Consider the following 21910-nt stretch of genomic DNA (forward strand, 5'->3'; position numbering starts at 1 on the left):
ATGACAAGAGATTTGGGATTCTGTTCAGTCCCTCTTAGAATCAGACAGCCCAGCCAGGACCCTGACTTTGTTTTTAGGTAGGCAATACAGCTTGGTCATTTACCTACCCCCAGCCTGCTGATTGGACGGTGAAGGAGCAGCAGCAAACTGATAAGTTTTCCTTCCTCATCTTAGACTAATGCCGCGTACACACGATCGGAATTCTCGTCGGAAGAAGCTCTGATCCAGATGGAATTCTGATGGAATCTGACGGAATTTGGCTCAAGCTGTCTTGCCTACACACTGGTCACACCAAATTCCGATTATTTTATAACGCGGTGACGCGTAACAACACGTACGAAGGGACTTATAAAAGGAAGTTCAATAGCCAGTAGCCAATGGCTTCCGTCTTGTAGTTAAATCTGAGCATGCGTGATTTTTGGCGTGTCGGAATTGCATACACACAATCGGAATTACCAATAGAAAGTTTTTCCGTCTGGGAAAATTGAGAACATGCTATCGATTTTTGGCTGGCGGAAATTCGGACAGCTAAATTTCGATGGAGCATACACACGGTCGCATTTTACGATGAAAAGCTCTTGTCTGTCTTTTTCTGCCCAGAATTCCGACCGCGTGTACGCGGGCATAATAGTGCTGTGTAATGCAATTTTTTGGCAGTGGTGGCAAGTAGTCATGGTAAGTGGTGGGGAGTGGGTGGTATGGTGGAAAGTAGTTGTCGTCAGTAGTGGTGTTGGTGGAGGGGTGGTGGTAAGTAGTGATATTGCTGGAGTGGGTAGTGATTGTGATGGTGGTGGGGAGTAGAGGGGTGGTAAGTGGTGTTGGTGGGGAGTGGGTGATGGAAAGTAGTGGTGGGGAGTGAGGTGGTGGTGGTGGTGGCAAGTAGTGGTGGTGGGGAGTGGGTGATGGAAAGTAGTAGTGGGGAGAGTAGTGGTGGTGGGGAGTGGGTGATGGTACGTAGTAGTGGTTGTGGTGGGGAGTAGAGTGGTGGTAAGTAGTGGTGGCGGGGAGTGGGTGCTGTTGGTGGGGAGTGGGTGATGCAAAGTAGTGGTGGTGGGGACTGGAGTGGTGGTGGGGAGTGGGTGATGGTAAGTAGTAGTGGTGGTGGTGGGGAGTGTAGTGGTGGTAAGTAGTGGCAGTGGGGAGTGGGTGATGGTAAGTAGTGAGGTTGGTGGGGAGTGGTTGGTGGTGGGGAGTGGAGTGGTGGTGGGAAGTGGGTGATTGTAGGTAGTAGTAGTGGTGGTGGTGGGGAGTGTAGTGGTAGGGAGTAGAGTGGTGGTGGGAAGTGGGTGTTGGTGGGGAGTAGAGTGGTGGTAAGTAGTGGTGGTGGGGAGTGGGTGGTGTTTTTTAAGTAGTGGGGTTGGTGGGGAATGGGGTGGTGGTAAGTACTAGTGGTGGTGGGGTCGTGGTAAATAGTGGGTGGTGTTGGGGTGGTGGTACGAAGTGGGGGGGGGGGGGTTTATTGAAAGGGTTGCATCTTGTAATGTAATGACGTTGGGTGACTGTTGTAGACCCGGACAGACCAGTTCTTGGTGGGGTTTGTGAAGGTCCTGTGCCTCTGATTTGCCCGTTTTGACTTAATTGAAGTAACCAATGTCTTCTCATCCTGTAACCCCCCCCCCCCCCCAGCGAGGACAGCTATCTGGTGACGGATTACGTAAAGACAGATCAGTATGAGATCGATGAGATCGTTATTGGAGACAGCCTGGTTTCTCCCTCCCCAAAGTCGGGGACTGCTGGAAACCGAAGTCCAGCTGGACCTTATCTATTCCAGATAACCATGAGGAAGAACAGCGAGGGGCGGCAGGAGCAGGTTACACTGGCAACAGATACACTGTGAGTATTGGCTGGAGGAATTGTGGGAATGACAGCGAGTGGCCCTAAAGTGACCCTCCATGGAGCTGTGAGCGCTTCTTCTGCAGGGGGTTACACAGAACTCCATTTAGCTTGATTGTGTGACATTCCTGATAGACATGTGCAGAATGGAAAACATTTGTTTTGTTTCGGATAGATTCGTTATGTTACTAATTTTGTTTTGTTGAATCGTTTCGGAATTCAGTTTGCTTAATTAAATTTTTGTTCATTTTCGAATGAATTCCAAATTTTCGGAATTTCTCGAATTCGGATCGGTCGAAAAATGATCGGGGCATGCTGGGTTGATGATTTCACAAAGTGGGCAGGGTCACCTGGTGACTCCGCCCCTTAGCTATTTAACAAATGGCAGTCAGCGGGAGCGTTTTTTTTTTTTTTTTTTTTTTTTTTTTTTTTGGAAAGGACTTCTTAAAAACTCGTGTAGTGCCTTTATTCACTTTTTTTGTTGAATGAGTAGAGGGTACTATGAACTACCCCATACTCATTCACATAGGGGGGAGGGAGGCCAGGATCTGGGGGCCCCCTAGGTAAAGGGGGCTTACGGTTTTCGAGAAGCCCCCTTCCTGCCCACAGACCCCCATAACCACCGGCCTGGGTTGTGGGGAAGAGGCCCTTGTCCCCATCAACATGGGGACAAGGTGCCCTTCCCCAAAGCACCCCTGCCATGTTAATAGCATGTGGCCTGGTATGGTTCAGGGGGCCCCCCCGCCCCTTTCCTGGTTTGGATAAGGATCTGTTATGGATTTTGGGGGGGGGGGGGGGGGCCTTCGCCTTTTTTTTTTTTTTTCTATTGCCAGCATTCTTTTGTTTACATTTCAGCTGTCTGCGGGTAAGCCCCCTGACAGCTGATGAATTATCGGTTGTTAAGGACACTGTGGCAGACTTCCCGGCCCCACTCCTTAACAACCAGCTATTCTTCACACAGAATACAAATTGCTCAATCATTTTTCGGCTGATCCGAATTTGAATCGTTCCGAAAATGTGGAATTAGTTAGAAAATGAATAAATGACTTTCGAAGTGCCACAAATCGGTGCCCACCAATCGGCATCCACAGTACGTAAGTGCCAGTAATCAGTGCCACCTATCAATGCCCACCAGTGCTGCCAATCGGTGCCTTATCAGTGCTGCCTATTAGTGACCACCAGTGCCGCCTAATTGGTGTCGCCTTATCACTGCCCATCAGTGTCGCCTTATCAGTGCAGCCTATCTGTGCCCATCAGTGCAGCCTCATCAGCATACATCCAATGAAGGAGAAAAACTTCCTGTTTGCAAAATTTATTAACAAAATATAAAACGGTTTTGTATTTTTTTTTTTTTTTATTTCTTTAACAAAAAATAGAAAACCGCAGAAGTGAACAAATACCACCAAAAGAAAGCTCTATTTGTGGGGGAAAAAAAAATGATAAAACGTAATTTGTGTACAGTGTTGTATGACCGCGCAATTGTCGTTCAAAGAGTGACAGCGCTAAAAGCTTTAAATTGGTCTGGGCAGGAGGGGGGGGGGGGGGGGTTTAGGTAAGCAAGTGGTTAACATGTAACCAGAGGCAAAACTTTTTTATTTTATTTTTTTTTTTCATTTTGGATAGACTAAGGAATTAGGACATTATTATTATTATTATTATTATTATTATTATATTTTTATTTTTTTAGCCATCTATGGGGGGGATTTCACTTCCTGTGCCATAGCTAAAAGAGGAAGTGAGGAGAAATCTCTCCAAAGCGAGGGAATCCCTGGTTGTCACCAGATCTGGTGTCCCCATAGGAAGATTTCTCTTCTTTTACTGTTCTGATGTCAACATAAAATGTGGGATTTTCTTTTACTTTCACTTTCAATGAGAACAGTAAACAGGATAAATAGAGAGGGGGGATCTCCAGGTAAGTGACTCCCTCAATAGGAAAGTGAGGATGAGTGACGGCTCCAGAGTCTGCACTTTAAACACGGAGTCGGCAATGGCAGGAACTACAGTCCCTTTCTAAACAGGATATCTTTAATATCAGCCTTTCCAGCTCCTGCACAATTTATTGTTTCCTAACTGTCATGCCGATGCAGTAGATTCAATACTTTGGGTCACTGATTCGGATATACTGTAGACTTCAAGTCATTATTCAGGTCGGGGTTCCAGACTTCATGCACTGCATGGTTTTTCAAGGTTGGTCATTTTAGAATTTAGGGAAGCCAGGGACCGCCTGGCACCTGCCATGTGGACACTCTTATTCATATCTGTTTTTGTTTGCAGGAGCGACCGGGCCCGATGGATCACTGCGCTGGAGGTCAAAGAAGAAAATAGGCGTTATAGCAAATCCAAGTCAGCAGGTAAGAGAAAACGGGGATGGGTTTGTTGGCTGGAAGTTTACATCGAGAGGGTAGAGAGCAACAGGTTTAGATAGGCATGATGGTCCGATGTCCTGAAAGGTCATACTGGTGTGAAGGTCAGGTGTCCAACAAGGCCATAAAAAGGGGTGAGGGTCAGGTGTCCAACAGTCCTATAGTTGTAATGATCAGGTGTCCAATAAGGCCATGTAGGAGTGATGGGCAGTTGTCCAGCAAAGCCATATATTTGTGCAGGTCAGGTGTTCAATAGGGATGAGCCCGCGGTGGACTTGAACATCAGGTGTTTGTTCTAAAACTGACCAAACATATGTGGTGTTCTCAGAAAATTTGAGTGCCGCGGAACGCCCCATAATGCACTGCGAGGTCATATAGGTGTAATGATCAGGAGTTCATGAAAGCCATATAGAAGTGATCGGCATTGTCCAGCAAAGTCACATAGTTGTGGTGGTCAGTGTGTCCAACATGGTCCTATAGGTGTGAAGGTCACCTGTCCTAAAAGGTCATGAAGCTGTAATGATCAGGTGTCCAACAAGGCTATAAAAGAGTGATGGGCAGTTGTCCAGCAAAGTCCTATATTTGTGATGGTCAGGTGTCCAACAAGGTCATACAGTTGTAGGGGTCAGGTGTTCAACAAGGCCATGTAAAGGTGTAAGGATCAGGAGTCCATCAAGGCCATAATAGGAGTGATGAGCATTTGTCCAGCAAAGCCATATATTTGTGAAGGTAAGTTGTTCAACAAGGCCATATAAAGGTGTGAGTGTCAGGCATCTGACTGGTGAGGTGTACAACAAGGTCATATAGGTGTAATGAGCAGGATTCCATCAAGGCCATATAGATGTGATGGGCATTGTCCAGGAAAGCCAAGTAGTTGTGATGGTCAGGTGTCCAACAAGGCCATATATTTGTAAAGGTCAGTTTTTCAACAAAGCCATATAAAGGTGTGAGAGTTGGGTGTCAAACTGGTCAGGTATCCAACAAGGTCATATAGGTATAATGATCAGGAGTCCATGAAGACAACATAGTTGTGATGGTCAGCGGTCTAACGTGGTCCTATAGGTGTGACGGTCACGTGTCCAACAAGGCCAGATACAAAACAGATTACAGCGCACACATACAAAAATGACATTTATCCTGCAAGGCTAGTTAAAAACACCTGAACATATTCAAAAATACAAGGGTTTGGTCACACTATATGGTCATATAGTGCTAAGCCCACTTACTGTGACAAAGTACCCTGAATTAGTGGGTCCTACCCTAGTAATAGAATGAAAGAACCTGTGTCTCAACCATAAGAGATAAACTCCTCTATGTGGGAGAACTGAAGGGATTCCTCCTATGCACTGGTGGCCACTAATAAGAGGTAATGAGGGGGGGGGAGGGGTGCTCAAGGTCATATAGGTGTAATGATCAGGAGTCCATCAAGGCCATAAAGGAGTGATGGGCAGTTGTCCAGCAAAGCCATATATTTGTGATGGTCAGGTGTCCAACAAGGTCATACAGTTGTAGGGGTCAGGTGTTCGACAAGGCCATGTAAAGGTGTAATGATCAGGAGTCCATCAAGGCCATATAGAAGTGATGGGTATTGTCCAGCAAAGCCACGTAGTTGTGATGGTCAGTTGTCCAAGAAGGTCATATAGGTGTGAATGTCAGGTGTCCAACAAGGTCATATATGTTTGAAGGTCAGGTGTCCAACATCATATAACGGTATGATGGTCAGGTGTCCAATAAGGTCATACAGTTGTAGGGGTCAGGTGTTCAACAAGGCCATATAAAGGTGTAATGATCAGGAGTCCATCAAGGCCATATAGGAGTGATGGGCATTTGTCCAGCAAAGACATATATTTGTAAAGGTCAGTTGTTCAACTAGGCCATATAAAGGTGTGGGGGTCAGGCATCCAACAAGGCCATGTAAATGTGTGAGTGTCAGCCATCCAACAAGGTCATATACTGTAGGTGTAATGATCAGGAGTCCATCAAGGCCATATAAGAATGATGGACATTGTCCGGCAAAGCCACGTAGTTGTGATGGTCAGGCGTCCAACAATGCCATATAAAGGTGTGAGGGTCAGGCATCCAGCAAGGTAATATAGGTGTAATAAGTGTTCAGTAAGGCCGTATATGTGTATTGGTGAGGTGTCCACAAGGCCATATAGTAATGATAGTCAGGAGTCCAAGAAGGTCACATAGGTCTGATGTTCATGTGACAAAACCAATAGCGTAGCACTCAAATTAAAGTGACTAGAAAATTATGAGAAAAATTATGGATAAACAATATTAAACCATTTGATATATGAAAATGCGAGACTGGAAAAAATTAAGATAACATATCATATTAGTCCATCTTGATTGAGTAAAACATTATGGCGTGACTGAAAAACCAACAATGGTGAATAAATTGTAGTGATGAATCTTGAAAAGTGCTTTATAATGGGGTGCAGTCAAGGGACGTAAGGTTGGCACACTTACCAGATGATAAGATGTACACATGTACCATATATCACATGGGTCAGACAGGCATGGATGTAAGGACACTTTGCCTTCCTACTCCAACCCGGTCAGTTTTCTGGACAATCAGTGGACATCTCTTTATCCCTTTGTATTTGGATGAATAGATGATTAAATTCCTCAGAAAATTCCAGCACCGATTTGCGCATCCGACCACCATCATTCAGGTTCAGGTTTCTCATTGATGATTTACCTGCCGTTTTATTATGTAGTTTGTCTGAAGTTGGATCACCTGTTCCTTTTGGGGTCTACCTTCCATCCGCTGCTCCATCTATGGATTACATCATTGAGGCCATTTCCTCACTGTATCTGCCTGACCAATGTGCTATATGGTACATGTGTCCACCTTTTTATTTATTTTTTTTTATTTTTTTTTCATGTGCCCAGATGATCTGGTGTCCAGTAGGGATGAGCCGAAACACCCCCCGGTTCGGTTTGCACCAGAACCTTCGAACGGACCAAAAATTCGTAGGAACTTTAGAACCCTATTAAAGTCTATGGGACTCGAACGTTCGAAATCAAAAGTGCTAATTTTAAAGGCTAATATGCAAGATATGCAACAGACAACACCAGCAATAAGGGGTATCTTCAGGTGTATACTGTGCTGGAGGCACACAACACCCACTAACTCCTGCAGATGCCTTTATTAGAGAACACCAGCATAAAAGGGTAGATACAGGTGTATACTGTGCTGGAGGCACACAACACCCACTAACTCCTGCAGATGCCTGTATTGGAGAACACCAGCAAAAAAGGGTGGATACAGGTGTATACTATGCTGTGCTGGAGGCACACAACACACACTTTAACTCCTGCAGATGCCTGAGAAAAGAACACACTGTCCCTGCCTATCTTGCCCTTTCCCTGCACGCCGGAACACACTACACAAGGCCGCTGCGCTGGCGGCCTTGTATAGTGTGGGGCGTTTACTAAACCCCCATGAGCTATAATTGGCCACAGGCATCCTGCCTGTGGCCAATTATGGCTCTCCTCGCTGCCAAGCATGCGGGGTCACAGTGCATGCTTGGCCAATCATGAGCCGGCAATGCACTGCGATGGCGTAGTGCATTGTGGGCCGTTCGTGCCACACGAATTTGGTGCGAACGGTCCACAAAGTTCTGAATTCGCCGAAAAGATGAACGGCCGATGTTCGAGTCGAACACCGAGCTCATCCCTAGTGTCCAGTAAAGCCATATAAAGGTATGAAGATCAGGTGTCCACAAACTTTTAGCCATATAGTGTATAATATAATCTATACTCAGAAGGTCTTTATAACATGGATACAAGTTCCATTAAGATGATTACACCTGCATGTTTACTGAGGAACATACATGGACAATAGTTTCCCTTTAGAATTTTTCCCTGTACATAGAAGAGGGGAGGCGCTCAGTATATCTGTGAAGGGCAGAGATTGGAGGCTGTGATGATACTCTGCCTGATTTGGCTCTCTAATTCCATCGTCTCTTTTTCAGGATTGCGCCAGGTGGAGATTATAAAGGCCTACATGGCGAAACAGGCGGACGAGGTGTCCCTGCAGCAAGCAGATGTAGTCTTGGTGCTTCAGGAGGAAGACGGTAATGCAGATCGGTGTCTTTTATATAAATTACGCTTCTTCTAAATACTACCTATTGGCTGTCATGCCGATCCAGTGGCTTCACTGATTTGGAACAAGTATACAGATCTGAAGTTCTGAACATTCTGCGATTTTATTCCTGAATGTCTGTCCCAGGCTGTGACTCAAAGTACTGATCCCAGGGAAAGGGGTATTTGATGGGGGGGGGGGGGGGGGAGGTTCATAAATGGTTGCCTTTGTATTTATCCCAGTACAGGACACTTGTTAATGATAAATCTTGGATAACTAATTCACTATTTCTGTATGTTAGACCTACAAATATTATTTTTTTCAATGTTCTATAGACGCAACATATTCGGGGGTGCTCATTGGCCATTAACATCAGGTGTCCCTGTGTTAATGTCCCTAAAACAGTCCTACACACTGATATGCTGGGGGAGGTTGGCAGGGACGGCAGAAGAAGGGCAGGGACGGCAGAAGAAGGGCAGGGACGGCAGAAGAAGGGCAGCGCCGCTTAAGACTAGATTCTCTAATGTGGCTGGGCCTTTACATATTTTCATTGGTTCATCCACTGGAGGGCGCATGACCCATTAAAGAATATAGAATGCCCCCTCTAGCTCTCAGGTGCACGACAGGGGGATCAGGACACCAAATGGGTATGCTCAACTTTTTTTTCATTTTTTTCAAATCTTGAAACTCTATAAAGACCTGCAGTAAGGTCCTAAAACAACGGTAAGCTGACAGGAAAGGGGGTAGGGGTGGGGCTGACAGTTGGGGAAGAGAGGGGCCCAGAATACAGCAAGCTAACACAATGAGAGAGAGGATGAGCACCTCGACTCTACTGAACTCTCCCAGTAACGCCAGGAAACCTCAGTTCAGGGACAATGGAAGCTCGGCTGAAAAGGTTCAGCATGCCCTAGCTCAGAGGCGTTGCTAGGTCTACAAAAGATCTGGGGCTAGAGCCCATAGCGGCATAGTAAAAGTCATACGGTTGGGCGGGCATACACATGTATATAATATCCCCAGAGAGCCTCCCCCTTGGCTCGGGGTCCCCAGAGAGCCTCCCCCTTGGCTCGGGGTCCCCAGAGAGCCTCCCCCTTGGCTCGGGGTCCCCAGAGAGCCTCCCCCTTGGCTCTGGGTCCCCAGAGAGCCTCCCCCTTGGCTCTGGGTCCCCAGAGAGCCTCCCCCTTGGCTCTGGGTCCCCAGAGAGCCTCCCCCTTGGCTCTGGGTCCCCAGAGAGCCTCCCCCTTGGCTCTGGGTCCCCAGAGAGCCTCCCCCTTGGCTCTGGGTCCCCAGAGAGCCTCCCCCTTGGCTCTGGGTCCCCAGAGAGCCTCCCCCTTGGCTCTGGGTCCCCAGAGAGCCTCCCCCTTGGATCAGGGCCTCCCCTTGGATCAGGGCCTCCCCCTTGGATCAGGGCCTCCCCTTGGATCAGGGCCTCCCCCTTGGATCAGGGCCTCCCCTTGGATCAGGGCCTCCCCCTTGGATCAGGGCCTCCCCTTGGATCAGGGCCTCCCCCTTGGATCAGGGCCTCCCCTTGGATCAGGGCCTCCCCTTGGATCAGGGCCTCCCCCTTGGATCAGGGCCTCCCCTTGGATCAGGGCCTCCCCCTTGGATCAGGGCCTCCCCTTGCATCGGGGGCCCCCCCAGAGCCTCCCCCCTTGCATCGGGGTCCCCAGAGAGCCTCCCCCCCCTTGGGGACCTCTGTAGAGACTCAGGGTCCCCAGAGAGCCCTCCACTTACATCGGGATCCCCAGAGAGCCGAGCCTCCCCTTGGGGACCCCTGTAGAGATTCAGGGCTATAGCCCCAAAAGCCACCCCCTAGCGACGCCACTGCCCTAACTGTTTTGGGAAGGGGGGGGAAATCAGGGGTCCTGCAGGGTGAGGGGGAGGGAACTCTGCCCACTCTAACCAAAAACTGAGAAATCTTTCCTAGTTTCTTTTGGGGGACTTGCATGCTGCTGCAAAAAAATGTTTTTGTTTTCATCAGTACAGCTTTTGTTGTTTTTTCTTTTGGAGTTTGTTTGTGTTTTTTTTTTGTTTTTTGTTTTTTTTTAGATGTGAACTTTTCTATAAGTCAGTAGTACACACGGCACATAAACCTCAATAAAATTGCACTGCATTTGGATCTGCAAACCAAGAATAAAAAAAACTTGCATCCATGGCCGATAATTTAATTTATGGGCATACACATCCTATGTATCTATTTCTTTGTCATGGTACTATTATTGCTATTGTACTATTTATTTTTTCGCTATTATTGCAGTATTTGTCCTTTTTTATTTGCTGTAATTAATTGTTTTTGTTTTTTTGTTTTTTTTAGGTTGGTATCAGGGTGAACGACTCCGGGATGGCGAGCGCGGTTGGTTCCCACAGACCTGCGCCAAAGAAATCACTAACCAGGTAGCGGTGGAGCGGAACGTTAAACGTATGGAGAGGCTGCGGATTGAAACCGACGTCTAGCCGAGCTGACAGATTTTATTGAACTGACACCTCAAGATGCGCGCTTGCCGCTCCCGGTACTACCAGGCTGCCCCTGTGGACTCCAGTCAACATTTAGGAATATCGATGAGCCGTGGTACACAAATGATTTCACTTATTTTTGTCTGAAGATATATATATATATTTTTTAAACCTAACCAGCACTGGAAGGGATATCAGGAGCCCCACCAATACGTTTCTTACCTCCATTCAATCACATTGCTGGATATTCAGCGTGACCTCTGTTCTTCTAGAGCAGGGGTCTCCAAACTTTCTAAACAAAGGGCCAGTTTCCTGTCCTTCAGACTTTTGAGGGGCTGAACTGTGGTCATTGGGAGTAGAAAGATCCCGACATCAGTGGGAAAAAAAACATTGCTCTATCTTTGGAGTCAGTGGAATTGTGCCCTGTGAACGGGAAGAACTGTGCCCCATCATTGGTGCTATTGGGCCCATTTGTTGGTGTCATTGGGTGGAATTGTGCCCCATTATTGTTGTTATTGAGCCCAGTTGGTGTAATTGGGAAGGATTGTGCCCCATCATTGGTGTCATTGGGCCCATGGGGAGGAATTGTGCCCCATCATTGGTGTCATTGAGAAGAACTGTGCCCCATCTTTGATGGTATTGGACCCATTTGTTGGTGTAATTGGGCCCACTTGGTTTAATTGGGAAGGATCGTGCCCCATCATCGGTGTTATTGGGCCCATTGGGAGGAATTGTGCCCCATCATTGGTGTCATTGGGCCCATTTGTTGGTGTCATTGGGAAGAACTGTACCCCATCATTGGTGTTATCGGGCCCATTTGTTGGTGTTATTGGGTGGAATAGTGTCCCATTATTGTTGTTATTGGGCCCACTTGGTGTAATTGGGAAGGATTGTGCCCCGTCTTTGGTGTTATTGGGAGGAATTGTTCCCCATCACTGGTGTCATTGGGAAGAACTGTGCCCCATCATTGGTGATATTGGACCTGCAGGTGGTATTGGACACATTTGTTAGTGTCATTGGGTGGAATTGTGCCCCATTATTGTTGTTATTGGGCCCACTTCATGTAATTGGGAAGGATTGTACCCCATCATTGGTGGTATTGGGTCCATTTGTTGGTGTCATTGGGTGGAATTGTGCCCCATCATTGTTGTTATTGGGCCCACTTGGTGTAATTGGGAAGGATTGTACCCCATCATTGGTGTCATTGGGAGGGATTGTGCCCCATTATTGGTGTCATTGAGAAGAACTGTGCCCCATCATTGGTGGTATTGGACCCATTTGTTGGTGTCATTGGGTGGATTTGTGTCCCCTCGTTGGTGTTATTGGGCCCTATTGTTGGTGTCATTGAGAAGAATTGTGCACCATTATTGGGGTCATTAGGAGGAATTGTGCCCCTTCATTGGGGTCAGTGGAAGAGTGGGGGTTATGCCCCATTGTTGGTATCAGTAGAATAAATAGTGCTCCGAGGGCCAGATGTAAGCGGACAAAGGCCCACATCTGGGCCGCAGTTTGGAGACCACTGCTCTAGAGTCTAAATCTAATTTTTGTTTTCTATCCTGTATGGCGGGGGTCTCCAAACTGGCCCATGTAGTGAATCCGGCCCGCTGCAAGATTTTATTTGTCCCTCTGGTCTAAGATGGGACTTTGAGGGTGACTCTGATGTAAGGAGGGGGAGGGGTTGCTCTGGTGGGGACTCTCATGATTGGGGGACTTTGTAGGAGACTTTGATGTGGGGGGGGGGGGAAAACTGGTGGAGATTCTCTTGGGGGGGGGGGGGGGGGCGGAGAGACTCTGGTGGGCACATTCTGTGAATGGACAAGGGCAAATTAGATTGTTTCCCAGCCCCTCCTCCATTTTTCCATTCCCAGAGTGTCTCGCATTCGGTTCACAGAACGTGAGCTGTCCCCTGAATGGCAAATCTTCTCCCCCCGTCTTCCCTTGTCCATCCACAGAACATTTTTGCATTGAAAGGCTTTTTGTGAATGGACAAGGGGACAGCTACACAATTTTTTGTAAGGGGGACTTTGATGTAAGGGAGTGCTTAATGGGGACTCTGAGTACTCCTATGTAAAGGGGACTCTGATGTATGGGGAGACTCTGGTGAGGACTCATCATGTAAGGGGGACTCTGATGTAGAATGGACTTTAATGGAGACTCTGGTGGGTATTCTCATGTAAGGTGGACTTTAGAGGGGACTCAGATTTTTGTGGGCCAATGACAATTCTGTAAAAATATTTGATGTGGTCCTCAGACTGTAAATTATAGGGACTGCTGTTGCGTGGTATAAACATTATCATGGCTGTTTTTAAGGGGTCTATTTAGAAAAAAAAATCCCAGATCTATGTGTCTTTGTGAAACTGCGTGTACATTTGTCCTGTGTCAGTGCTGGCAAACACAAATGTTCCTTGGCTATCCTCTGTGCAGGTCAGATGTTATTCATTCATAAGAATTTAAATCTGGAAAAATACTGCATTTTGGCCAGTAGATGGAGCTGATGATTACATGAAATAATTAATATGCCATTCTCATCAGCACCATCTAGTGGCCATAATGCAGAATTTCTTAGAACTGTTTCTTTTATTGTGAAAGAATAGCATGCATTGTGGAGAACAAATAGCCTCGTAACCTGTAGTTTTGCCCGTATTTGCACACAATTGGCATTTTCACATTCTGAATGTATATAAAGTTTTATAGGATGAATACCTCTGCTAATCTTTTTATCTATACGCCACAAATAACCGAGCCGTAAACCTGCACACGGTGAACGGGAGAAACTTTTCATTGCAAATATTTCTTCTTTATAAAGCAAAAGGACACTAAAGGGGTCTATTTATCAAGCGGTGAATGTAACTTTTTACCAAACATTCTCTGGCGGTGAATCGTTTTTACTGCCATTTAAAACTCCATGGACCTGAAAGATTCACCTACAGCGAATGTTTGCTGACTGGTAGATCCACTACAATATAAATACACCCTGAATATTTTTTTTTTAAATATAGTCGCAACAGAAGCCGCATGGAATCTACGTGGAGGTCTATTTATAAAAAAATAAAGATTTAAAAAAATTGTACAGCCATTCATATACTAAATGTAAGTTTGTTCTGTGTGAATTGGGCCAAAATGAATGTTCTTTAGGCTATTGTCTCTTCTGAACGATCCTCTTTGTAATGGAAAATAATACTGCATTATGTCCACTAGATGGAGCTGTGGAGCATAGGAAATATGAGATACAATGTAACAATTCTAGAGAACGCAAGAGGGAATTTGGAAAAAAATTTAACCATTGGAATAATGGGAAGTAATACTGCATTATATCCTTTTGGATGGAGCTGTTGAGTATAGGAAATATGAGATACAATGTAACATTTCTAGAGAACACTGGAGGGAATTTGGGGAAAAAATTTTTAACCATTGCAATAATGGGAAGTAATACTTTTCTTATGGGAAGTAATACTGCATTATAGCCATTAGATGGAGCTGTGGAGTATAGAATTGTTACATTTGTATCTCATATTTCCTATACTCCACAGCTCCATCTAATGGTTATAATACAGTATTACTTCCCTTAAGAAAAGTATTACTTCCCATTATTCCAAGGGTTAAATTTTTTTTTTCAAAATTCCCTCTTGCTTTCTCTATATAATTTGTTACATTGTATCTCGTATTTCCTAGAGAAGGCAAGAGGGAATTGGGGGAAATAAAGATATAATAATGCAGTATTACTTCCCATTATTCCAATGGTTACATCTTCTTTTTTTCCCGATTCCCTCTTGCGTTCTCTAGAATCTTTACATTGTATCTCATATTTCCTATACTCCACAGCTCCATCTAATGGATGGTTACAGTTTTTTTTTCCCAATTCCCTCTTGCATTCTCTAGAATTGTTACATTGTATCTCATATTTCCTATACTCCACAGCTCCATCTAATTGATGTAACCATTGGAATAATTGGAAGTAATACTGCATTATATCCTTTGGATGGAGCTGTGGAGTATAGGAAATATGAGATACAATGTAACATTTCTAGAGAACACAGGAAGGAATTTGGGGAAAAAAAATTTAACCATTGCAATAATGGGAAGTAATACTTTTCTTATGGGAAGTAATACTGCATTATAGCCATTAGATGGAGCTGTGGAGTATAGAATTGTTACATTTGTATCTCATATTTCCTATACTCCACAGCTCCATCTAATGGCTATAATGCAATATTACTTCCCTTAAGAAAAGTATTACTTCCCCTTATTCCAAGGGTTACATTTTTTTTTTCCAATTCCCTCTTACATTCTCTAGAATTGTTACATTGTATCTCATATTTCCTATACTCCACAGCTCCATCTAATTGATGTAACCATTGGAATAATGGGAAGTAATACTGCATTATTATTTAGATGGAGCTGTGGAGTATAGGAAATATGAGATACAATGTAACAATTCTAGAGAATGCAAAAGGGAATTGGGGAAAAAAAAAAAACTTTAACCATCCATTAGATGGAGCTGTGGAGTATAGGAAATATGAGATACCATGTCAAGATTCTAGAGAACGCAAGAGGGAATTTGGTAAAAAAAAATGTAACCATTGGAATAATGGAAAATAATACTTTTCTTATGGGAAGTAATACTGCATTATATCCATTAGATGGAGCTGTGGAGTATAGGAAATATGTCTTTGTAACAAGAGATACAATATAACAAGTCTAGAGAACACCAGAGGGAAGTAGAAAATAAATGTAACCTCTGGAATAATGGGAAGTAATACTGCATTATATCCATTAGATGGAGCTAGGGAAAATGACTTTGTAAAAAGAGATACAGTGTAACAATTCTAGAGGACGCTTGAGGGAAGTAGAAAATTTAACCAATGAAATGGCTGTGATTTATTTAAAAAATAAATAAATAAATAAATAAATGGACCTGAAAATGTACTAGTGGGTGATGTGCCATATTTTTTTTTTGTACTGAGAAGATATATTTTTAATGTTGGTTCTCTTTGGGGGCTGAATTGGGTAAGGTGAAAAAAAAATAAAAGTTGCTTCTCATAAAAGAAGAGCCGGCTCATTGTGTTTTTCTGTTCTACGGTTGTTATGGACCCCTTTTTTTTTTTTTTTTTTTTTTTTGGACACGGGGATCTCTTTCTAGACCTGAGGTTGGTTCCTCTCTTTTTACAAAGACCTATTTCCTATGCTCCACAGCTCCATCTAGTGGCCATCATGCAGTATTACCCCCCATCATAAGGGCTATGGAGCATAGGAAAAATTTCTTCGTAATTAGAGATGCAATGTAACCATTCTAGAGAACGCAAGAGGGAATTGGTAAAAAATGTAACCATTGGAATAATGGGAAGTAATATTTTATCATGTGGACATAATACAGTACTACTTCCCATTTATAAAAGTATTATTTTATTATTCCAGTGGTTACATTTATTTTCCAATTTCCTTTGGCATTCTCCAGAATTGTTATATTGTATCTCTCTTGTTACAAAGACATATTTCCTATACTCCGCAGCTCCATTCAGTGGCCATATTAGAATAGCTGTGGAGTATAGGAAATATGTCTTTGTAACAAGAGATACAATATAACAATTCTAGAGAATGCCAAAGGAAATTGGAAAATAAATGTAGCCAATGGAATAATGGAAAGTAACACTTTTAAAAATGGAAATTAACACTGCATTATGTCCATTAGATGGACCTGTGGAGCAAAGGAAAGTTTGTAACGAGATGCAATATAAAAATTATAGGGAATGCCAGAGAGAATTAAAAAAATAAATGTAAACGTTTGAATAATGGGAAGTAATACTGCATTCTATCCATTAGATGGCACTGTGGAGCTAGAGAATATGATTTTGTTAAAAAGAGATACAATGTAACAATTCTAGAGGGAATTAGAAAATGGAATGACTATATATATATATATATATATATATATATATATATATATATATATATATATATATATATTACACATTTTTTAAATAAATGGACCTGAAAGTGTATTGGTGGGTGATGTGCCATATTTTTTTTGAAGATCAATATCTTTTTAATGTTGGTTCTCTTTGGGGGCTGAATTGGAAAAGGTGAAGAAAATGAAAATAAAAGTTGTTTCTCACAACAGAAGAGCCGACTTCTTCTTTTTCTGTTCTATGGTCGTTATGGACGTTTTTAACACAAAGATCTCTTTCTAGACCTCAGGTGGGTCCCATAGACCTGGTCCAAATTCTGATATTTCTTTTTTAAAATCTCAGCCAAACGGCTAGATACACACTAAGGGGTCTATGTATAGAAATTCACTGAACGGGTGTGGCACACATCTGCACAGTTCCATTAAAACGCGCCCTATGATGTTTCGTCCCAGAGACGTCATCAGATGCTTGGAGTATGTTTGTCATCACACTACGGGTTGGTGGTTTGTGGGCTCTCCCTTTCCTCTGGGGAGAAACAACTTCCCATTCCCTCCTGTGACATGACCCCAGGAACGGTGTGTATTGCGTCACTTACAGCTTACCAGCCATAATTTCTCAGCTATTGCAGCCGATGCTGCAGCTAATCCAGAACGATCTGCAGGGTAGACATTGGGAATCTAATAGACCCCCTCCCCCCATGTCTTCATATAGAGGACCCTGTCATCTGCCTCTGCTATCCCATAGGGGGAGCTTGTTTAGCCCTCTTGTGATGGCAATAAAGTTAAAAAGTGTAAAATATATAATATTTTATGAAAATTATACATACCCCATATAAAAAATCTGGCGCAGAGAGAGCATGGGTAGGTAACAAAAATTGCACCACACAGGTGAGGTGTTCTCGTGAATGTCGGGAGTGAGAGTAATAATTCTATGGTCATAATTCACAGGTCATTCTAAACTGATAACCTGTAAAGGGTTTTAAAGCGCCACCTATGGGGGATTTTGGGTATCGCTCTTTTTTTTTTTTTTTGTGTGATTACACGGATGTGCGCAATTTTATAGCTTGACAGGTTTGATTCTGTGGGTTCAGGTTTAGTCCACAGATTACAGTTATTTGAGATCAAAAATGTATACATTTTTTTTTTATTTTTTTTTTGAACCAATGCTTGGAACCGTGCAAAATGTTATCAATAAATGCTACAAATGTATTTTTAAAACAATGTGCCATTTTCTTGCATATATCGTGAAATGTTCCATTATTTGATCCCTTGTCGAGATTTGTAAAGCACAGCTTTATTAGAATCCTGTTCACTATTAACATTGCACTACCCATAGTTAACCACAAGATGGCAGCACAGTCCCACGTTATAGGTAGAATTAGTTATAGGCTCCATGCACACTGAAGCTGATAAACTGCAGTTTATTGGAGTTTGGGCGTTTTTTGTAAAAGCCCATAAACTCCACTCTATGTTAGCCTATGTGTCCATGCACACATGGAAGTTTTTCAGCTTTAATGAGCAGTGGAGTTTATGGGCTTTTTTCTGAACGCCAGAAATTCGCGTTCAAAGTGCCGTTTTTCAGCGGCAAAAAACGACAAACGCTCATTAACGCTCATTAACGCTCATTAACGCTCATTAACGCTCGTTCATTAGTGTTCGGCATTCTATTTTTCAATGCATTGTGGGATTTTTGGAGTGTCCTCTGTGTATTTTTATAAAAAACGCCCATTAACGCTAACGCTGTAAAACGCTCATTAACGCTCATTAACGCTCATTAACGCTAGTATAAAACGCTGTTAAAAGCAGGTTTTTCAACCAGCGTTTTCTGCCAAAAATCTGGCGTCCAGAAATAGCTTTTTTGAGCTTCAGTGTGCATGGAGCCATATAGATTTTATTTATTTATTTTGTAATCTTCTGGATGGCGGGGAGTAGAGGGGCGGGGAGTAGAGGGGCGGTGGATTCAGGCAGGTGGTCTGGATAGAGTCTATGATGCAAAGATTGGAATGCGCTCAGCGATGAGCCATAGATAGTAAATGTTACAAGATTTCAGAGATGAAATGTATATTATATACTGTGTGTGTGTGTGTGTGTGTGTGTGTATATATATATATATATATATATATATAGATAGTGTGTGTGTGTAAAAGATATATATATATATACACATACCTGTGGTTTCTTTGCATTATATCTCTCAAAATGTTCTCTTCCTGTACTGGAGTAGCGGATATGCAAACCCCTCCCCCCCAACTGTCGCTTCCTGTACTGGAGAAGCGGCTGTGCAAACCCCTCCCCCCAACTGTCGCTTCCTGTGCTGGAGAAGCGGCTGTGCAAACCCCACCCCCAACTGTCGCTTCCTGTGCTGGAGAAGCGGCTGTGTAAACCCCACCCCCCAACTGTGGCTTCCTGTGCTGGAGAAGCGGCTGTGTAAACCCCACCCCCCAACTGTGGCTTCCTGTGCTGGAGAAGCGGCTGTGTAAACCCCACCCCCCAACTGTCGCTTCCTGTGCTGGTGAAGCGGCTGTGTAAACCCCAACCCCCAACTGTCGCTGCCTGTGCTGGTGAAGCGGCTGTGTAAACCCCACCCCCCAACTGTCGCTGCCTGTGCTGGAGAAGCGGCTGTGTAAACCCCACCCCCAACTGTCGCTGCCTGTGCTGGAGAAGCGGCTGTGTAAACCCCACCCCCCAACTGTCGCTTCCTGTTCTGGTGAAGCGGCTGTGTAAACCCCTCCCCCAACTGTCGCTTCCTGTGCTGGAGAAGCGGCTGTGCAAACCCCTCCCCCAACTGTCACTTCCTGTACTGGAGAAGTGGATGAGGACACGACACTCTGATATTAAATAAAACATTAGTCCTTTTATTAGGATAACATCGCATTCCAATAATCGCTTCAATCCAAACAGGTGAAAAAGTATAAATGATGTCACACATTTGGCGCTGATCGTCCAGTACATACAATCCGTCCTCTGATTGGGGGAGGGGTCACCATGCTTTGTACACAGACCCCGAATGTTCTGCGCCCCTCCGATGGAGCGCCATCATCTGGTGAGTGTCCGGAATGCTGGGGTCCAATGAGTGGAAATGTTCTCTCGCGGAATGCGTCAATTAAAGGTCAGTACAATTATTTGAATTGTTTATTTTAAAGATTATAATAAAGGAGAGCGTCTCTCTTCATGGGGGGAGGGGGGAGGGGGTGGTGAAGGTCTTCTCTGCATTCTGTCCTTTTTCCTAACGTCCGGCTGATCTTTCCCTGTGAGACGCGCCGTGCGACTTTGGACACTAAAGTCACATGACAAGTCGCATTTCATGTTTTTCAAGGGCAACTCTTCAAATCCGTGCGACTTGGAAGAAGATTCCCGCACTATTTTAGTCCGACTTTTAATGCGACTTTCATGCCGCAGGCTGAGATGTAAACCCTCAAAAGTCGCAAGAAAGTTGCACCAGCATGTTGTACCGGCGACCGTTGTACAAAGTCGCATCGACCTAAAGCTGCACTCCAAACCCGCACCGTCTTTGACCTCATACAAGTAGGTAGTAAAACAAAAGATGTGCAATGCCTTGCAGGTCATTTATTTTCACAGTGAAGCCCGTTCCCTGCCAACATGCTGCAAAGGAGTCTTGCTCTCTGTGGAAGCAGAGGTCTCTCTGCAGAGGTCTGACACGCCCCTTGCTGGGTCACACCTATGGCGCTGCAATCGCCAAAGCTCAGGTTCCCTGATGATTGCAGAGTTCCGGCTCCGACTCAGCAGTGGGTGTGTTAAACCTCTGCAGAGAGACCACTGCTTCCACACACAGAGCGAAGGGTCCTTCTCTGCATCAAAACAAAAAGTGTGCAAAGCCTAAGGCCGCGTACACCCGGGCGGATTGTCTGTCCAACTTAGTCCGCTGAACGGTGTTTCAGCGGACAGTCCGCTCGTGTGTGGGCTTCAGCGGACTTTTTCAGCGGACTGTCTGACGAACTAAGTCTTACGGAATTTCCGTAATTTTCTCAGTTCAAACTTGGTTTTGTCCGTCCAAACTTGGTTTCAGCGGACAGTCTGCTCGTGAGTAGGCTAGTTGGATGGACTAAGTATGGCGCATGCTCAGAAAGGGTTTACACGGCGGAAGGTTGCATTGCTGTGTATTGGGCGTCGTTTTTCTAGTCCCGTCGTACGTGCTGTACATGTCATCACGCACGGTTTCAGCGGACTGTCTGTTCATCGTGTGTGGTCAAGTCCGTTCATTCAAATTTTGAACGGACTGTCTGTCGGATTGTCTGACGAACTTAGTTGGGCAGACAATCCGCCCCGTGTGTACGCGGCCATACAGTCCATTTGCAGTCTAAAGTGTCCGGCGTAGTCTAGCCTGTCTCTTGCTGGCATGTTGCATTGAAGGACCTTTGCTCTGTGTATGTGGAAGCAGTGGTCTTTCTGCAGTCAGACGAGGGGATTTTTTTTTCTGTGGGAACTCGGCTCTGGCATCTCCAGCACAGAAGGTATGTGTACTGGTATAGGGGGCTGGGTGTGCTGGGGGGTTTAGTGATGCTGATGACTGGTGATCTATTGTAGCTGGGGGTTGTAATGTTGGTGGAGGGATCTACCATTGCTGGGGATCTATTTTTTTCTTGTGGGGGATCTTTTGCTCTGGGGTTCTATCGGGGGTTAATGTTTGGGGAGGTCCACTGTTGGGGGGGGTCTATTGACGCTGGCTGCTGGGGATCTTTTGCTCTGGGTTCTTATGTTTGGGGGGGAGTCTATTGACGCTGGTTGCTGGGGATCTTTTGCTCTGGGTTCTCATGTTGGGGGGGGGGGTAGATGACGCTGGCTGCTGGGGATCTATTGTTGTGGTGGGGGATGTTTTGCTCTGGGTTCTCATGATGGGGGGGGGGGGGGTCTATGGATGCTGGCTGCTGTGGGATTTATTGTTGCTTTTGGGAGATCTTTTGCTCAGGGGTTCTGCTGATGTTTGGGGGGGATCCACTGTTGAGGGGGGTCTATTGTCACTGCCTGCTGGGGATCTATTATTGTGTTGGGGGATCTTTTGCTCTGGGTTCTCATGTTGTTTGGGGGGGGGGGGGAAGTCTATTGACACTGGTTGCTGGGGATCTTTTGCTCTGGGTTCTCATGTTGGGGGGGGGGGGGGGGGTAGATGACGCTGGCTGCTGGGGATCTATTGTTGTGGTGGGGGATGTTTTGCTCTGGGTTCTCATGATGTTCGGGGGGGGGGGGGGGGTCTATGGATGCTGGCTGCTGTGGGATTTATTGTTGCTTTTGGGAGATCTTTTGCTC

At 44.9% G+C, this 21910-nt stretch overlaps 1 protein-coding gene across 2 annotated transcripts in view; it reads left to right on the plus strand.

Annotated features, from left to right (window-relative positions):
- Positions 1-15788, plus strand: part of ARHGEF16 (Rho guanine nucleotide exchange factor 16) — an 80007-nt gene extending 64219 nt beyond the window's left edge. For both annotated transcript variants that reach the window (XM_077458224.1, XM_077458225.1), the window contains exons 12-15: positions 1627-1833; positions 4108-4184; positions 8180-8281; positions 10601-15788. In XM_077458224.1, coding sequence (XP_077314350.1) covers positions 1627-1833; positions 4108-4184; positions 8180-8281; positions 10601-10740 — 526 coding nt within the window. In that variant the 3' untranslated portion in view covers positions 10741-15788. The remainder of the gene's footprint in view (positions 1-1626; positions 1834-4107; positions 4185-8179; positions 8282-10600) is intronic.
- Positions 15789-21910: the final 6122 nt, after the last annotated feature.

Source organism: Lithobates pipiens, unplaced genomic scaffold, assembly GCF_037356315.1.
Source record: "Lithobates pipiens isolate NorthernLeopardFrog02 unplaced genomic scaffold, aLitPip1_a1.2 Scaffold_27, whole genome shotgun sequence".
NCBI lineage: Eukaryota > Metazoa > Chordata > Amphibia > Anura > Ranidae > Lithobates > Lithobates pipiens.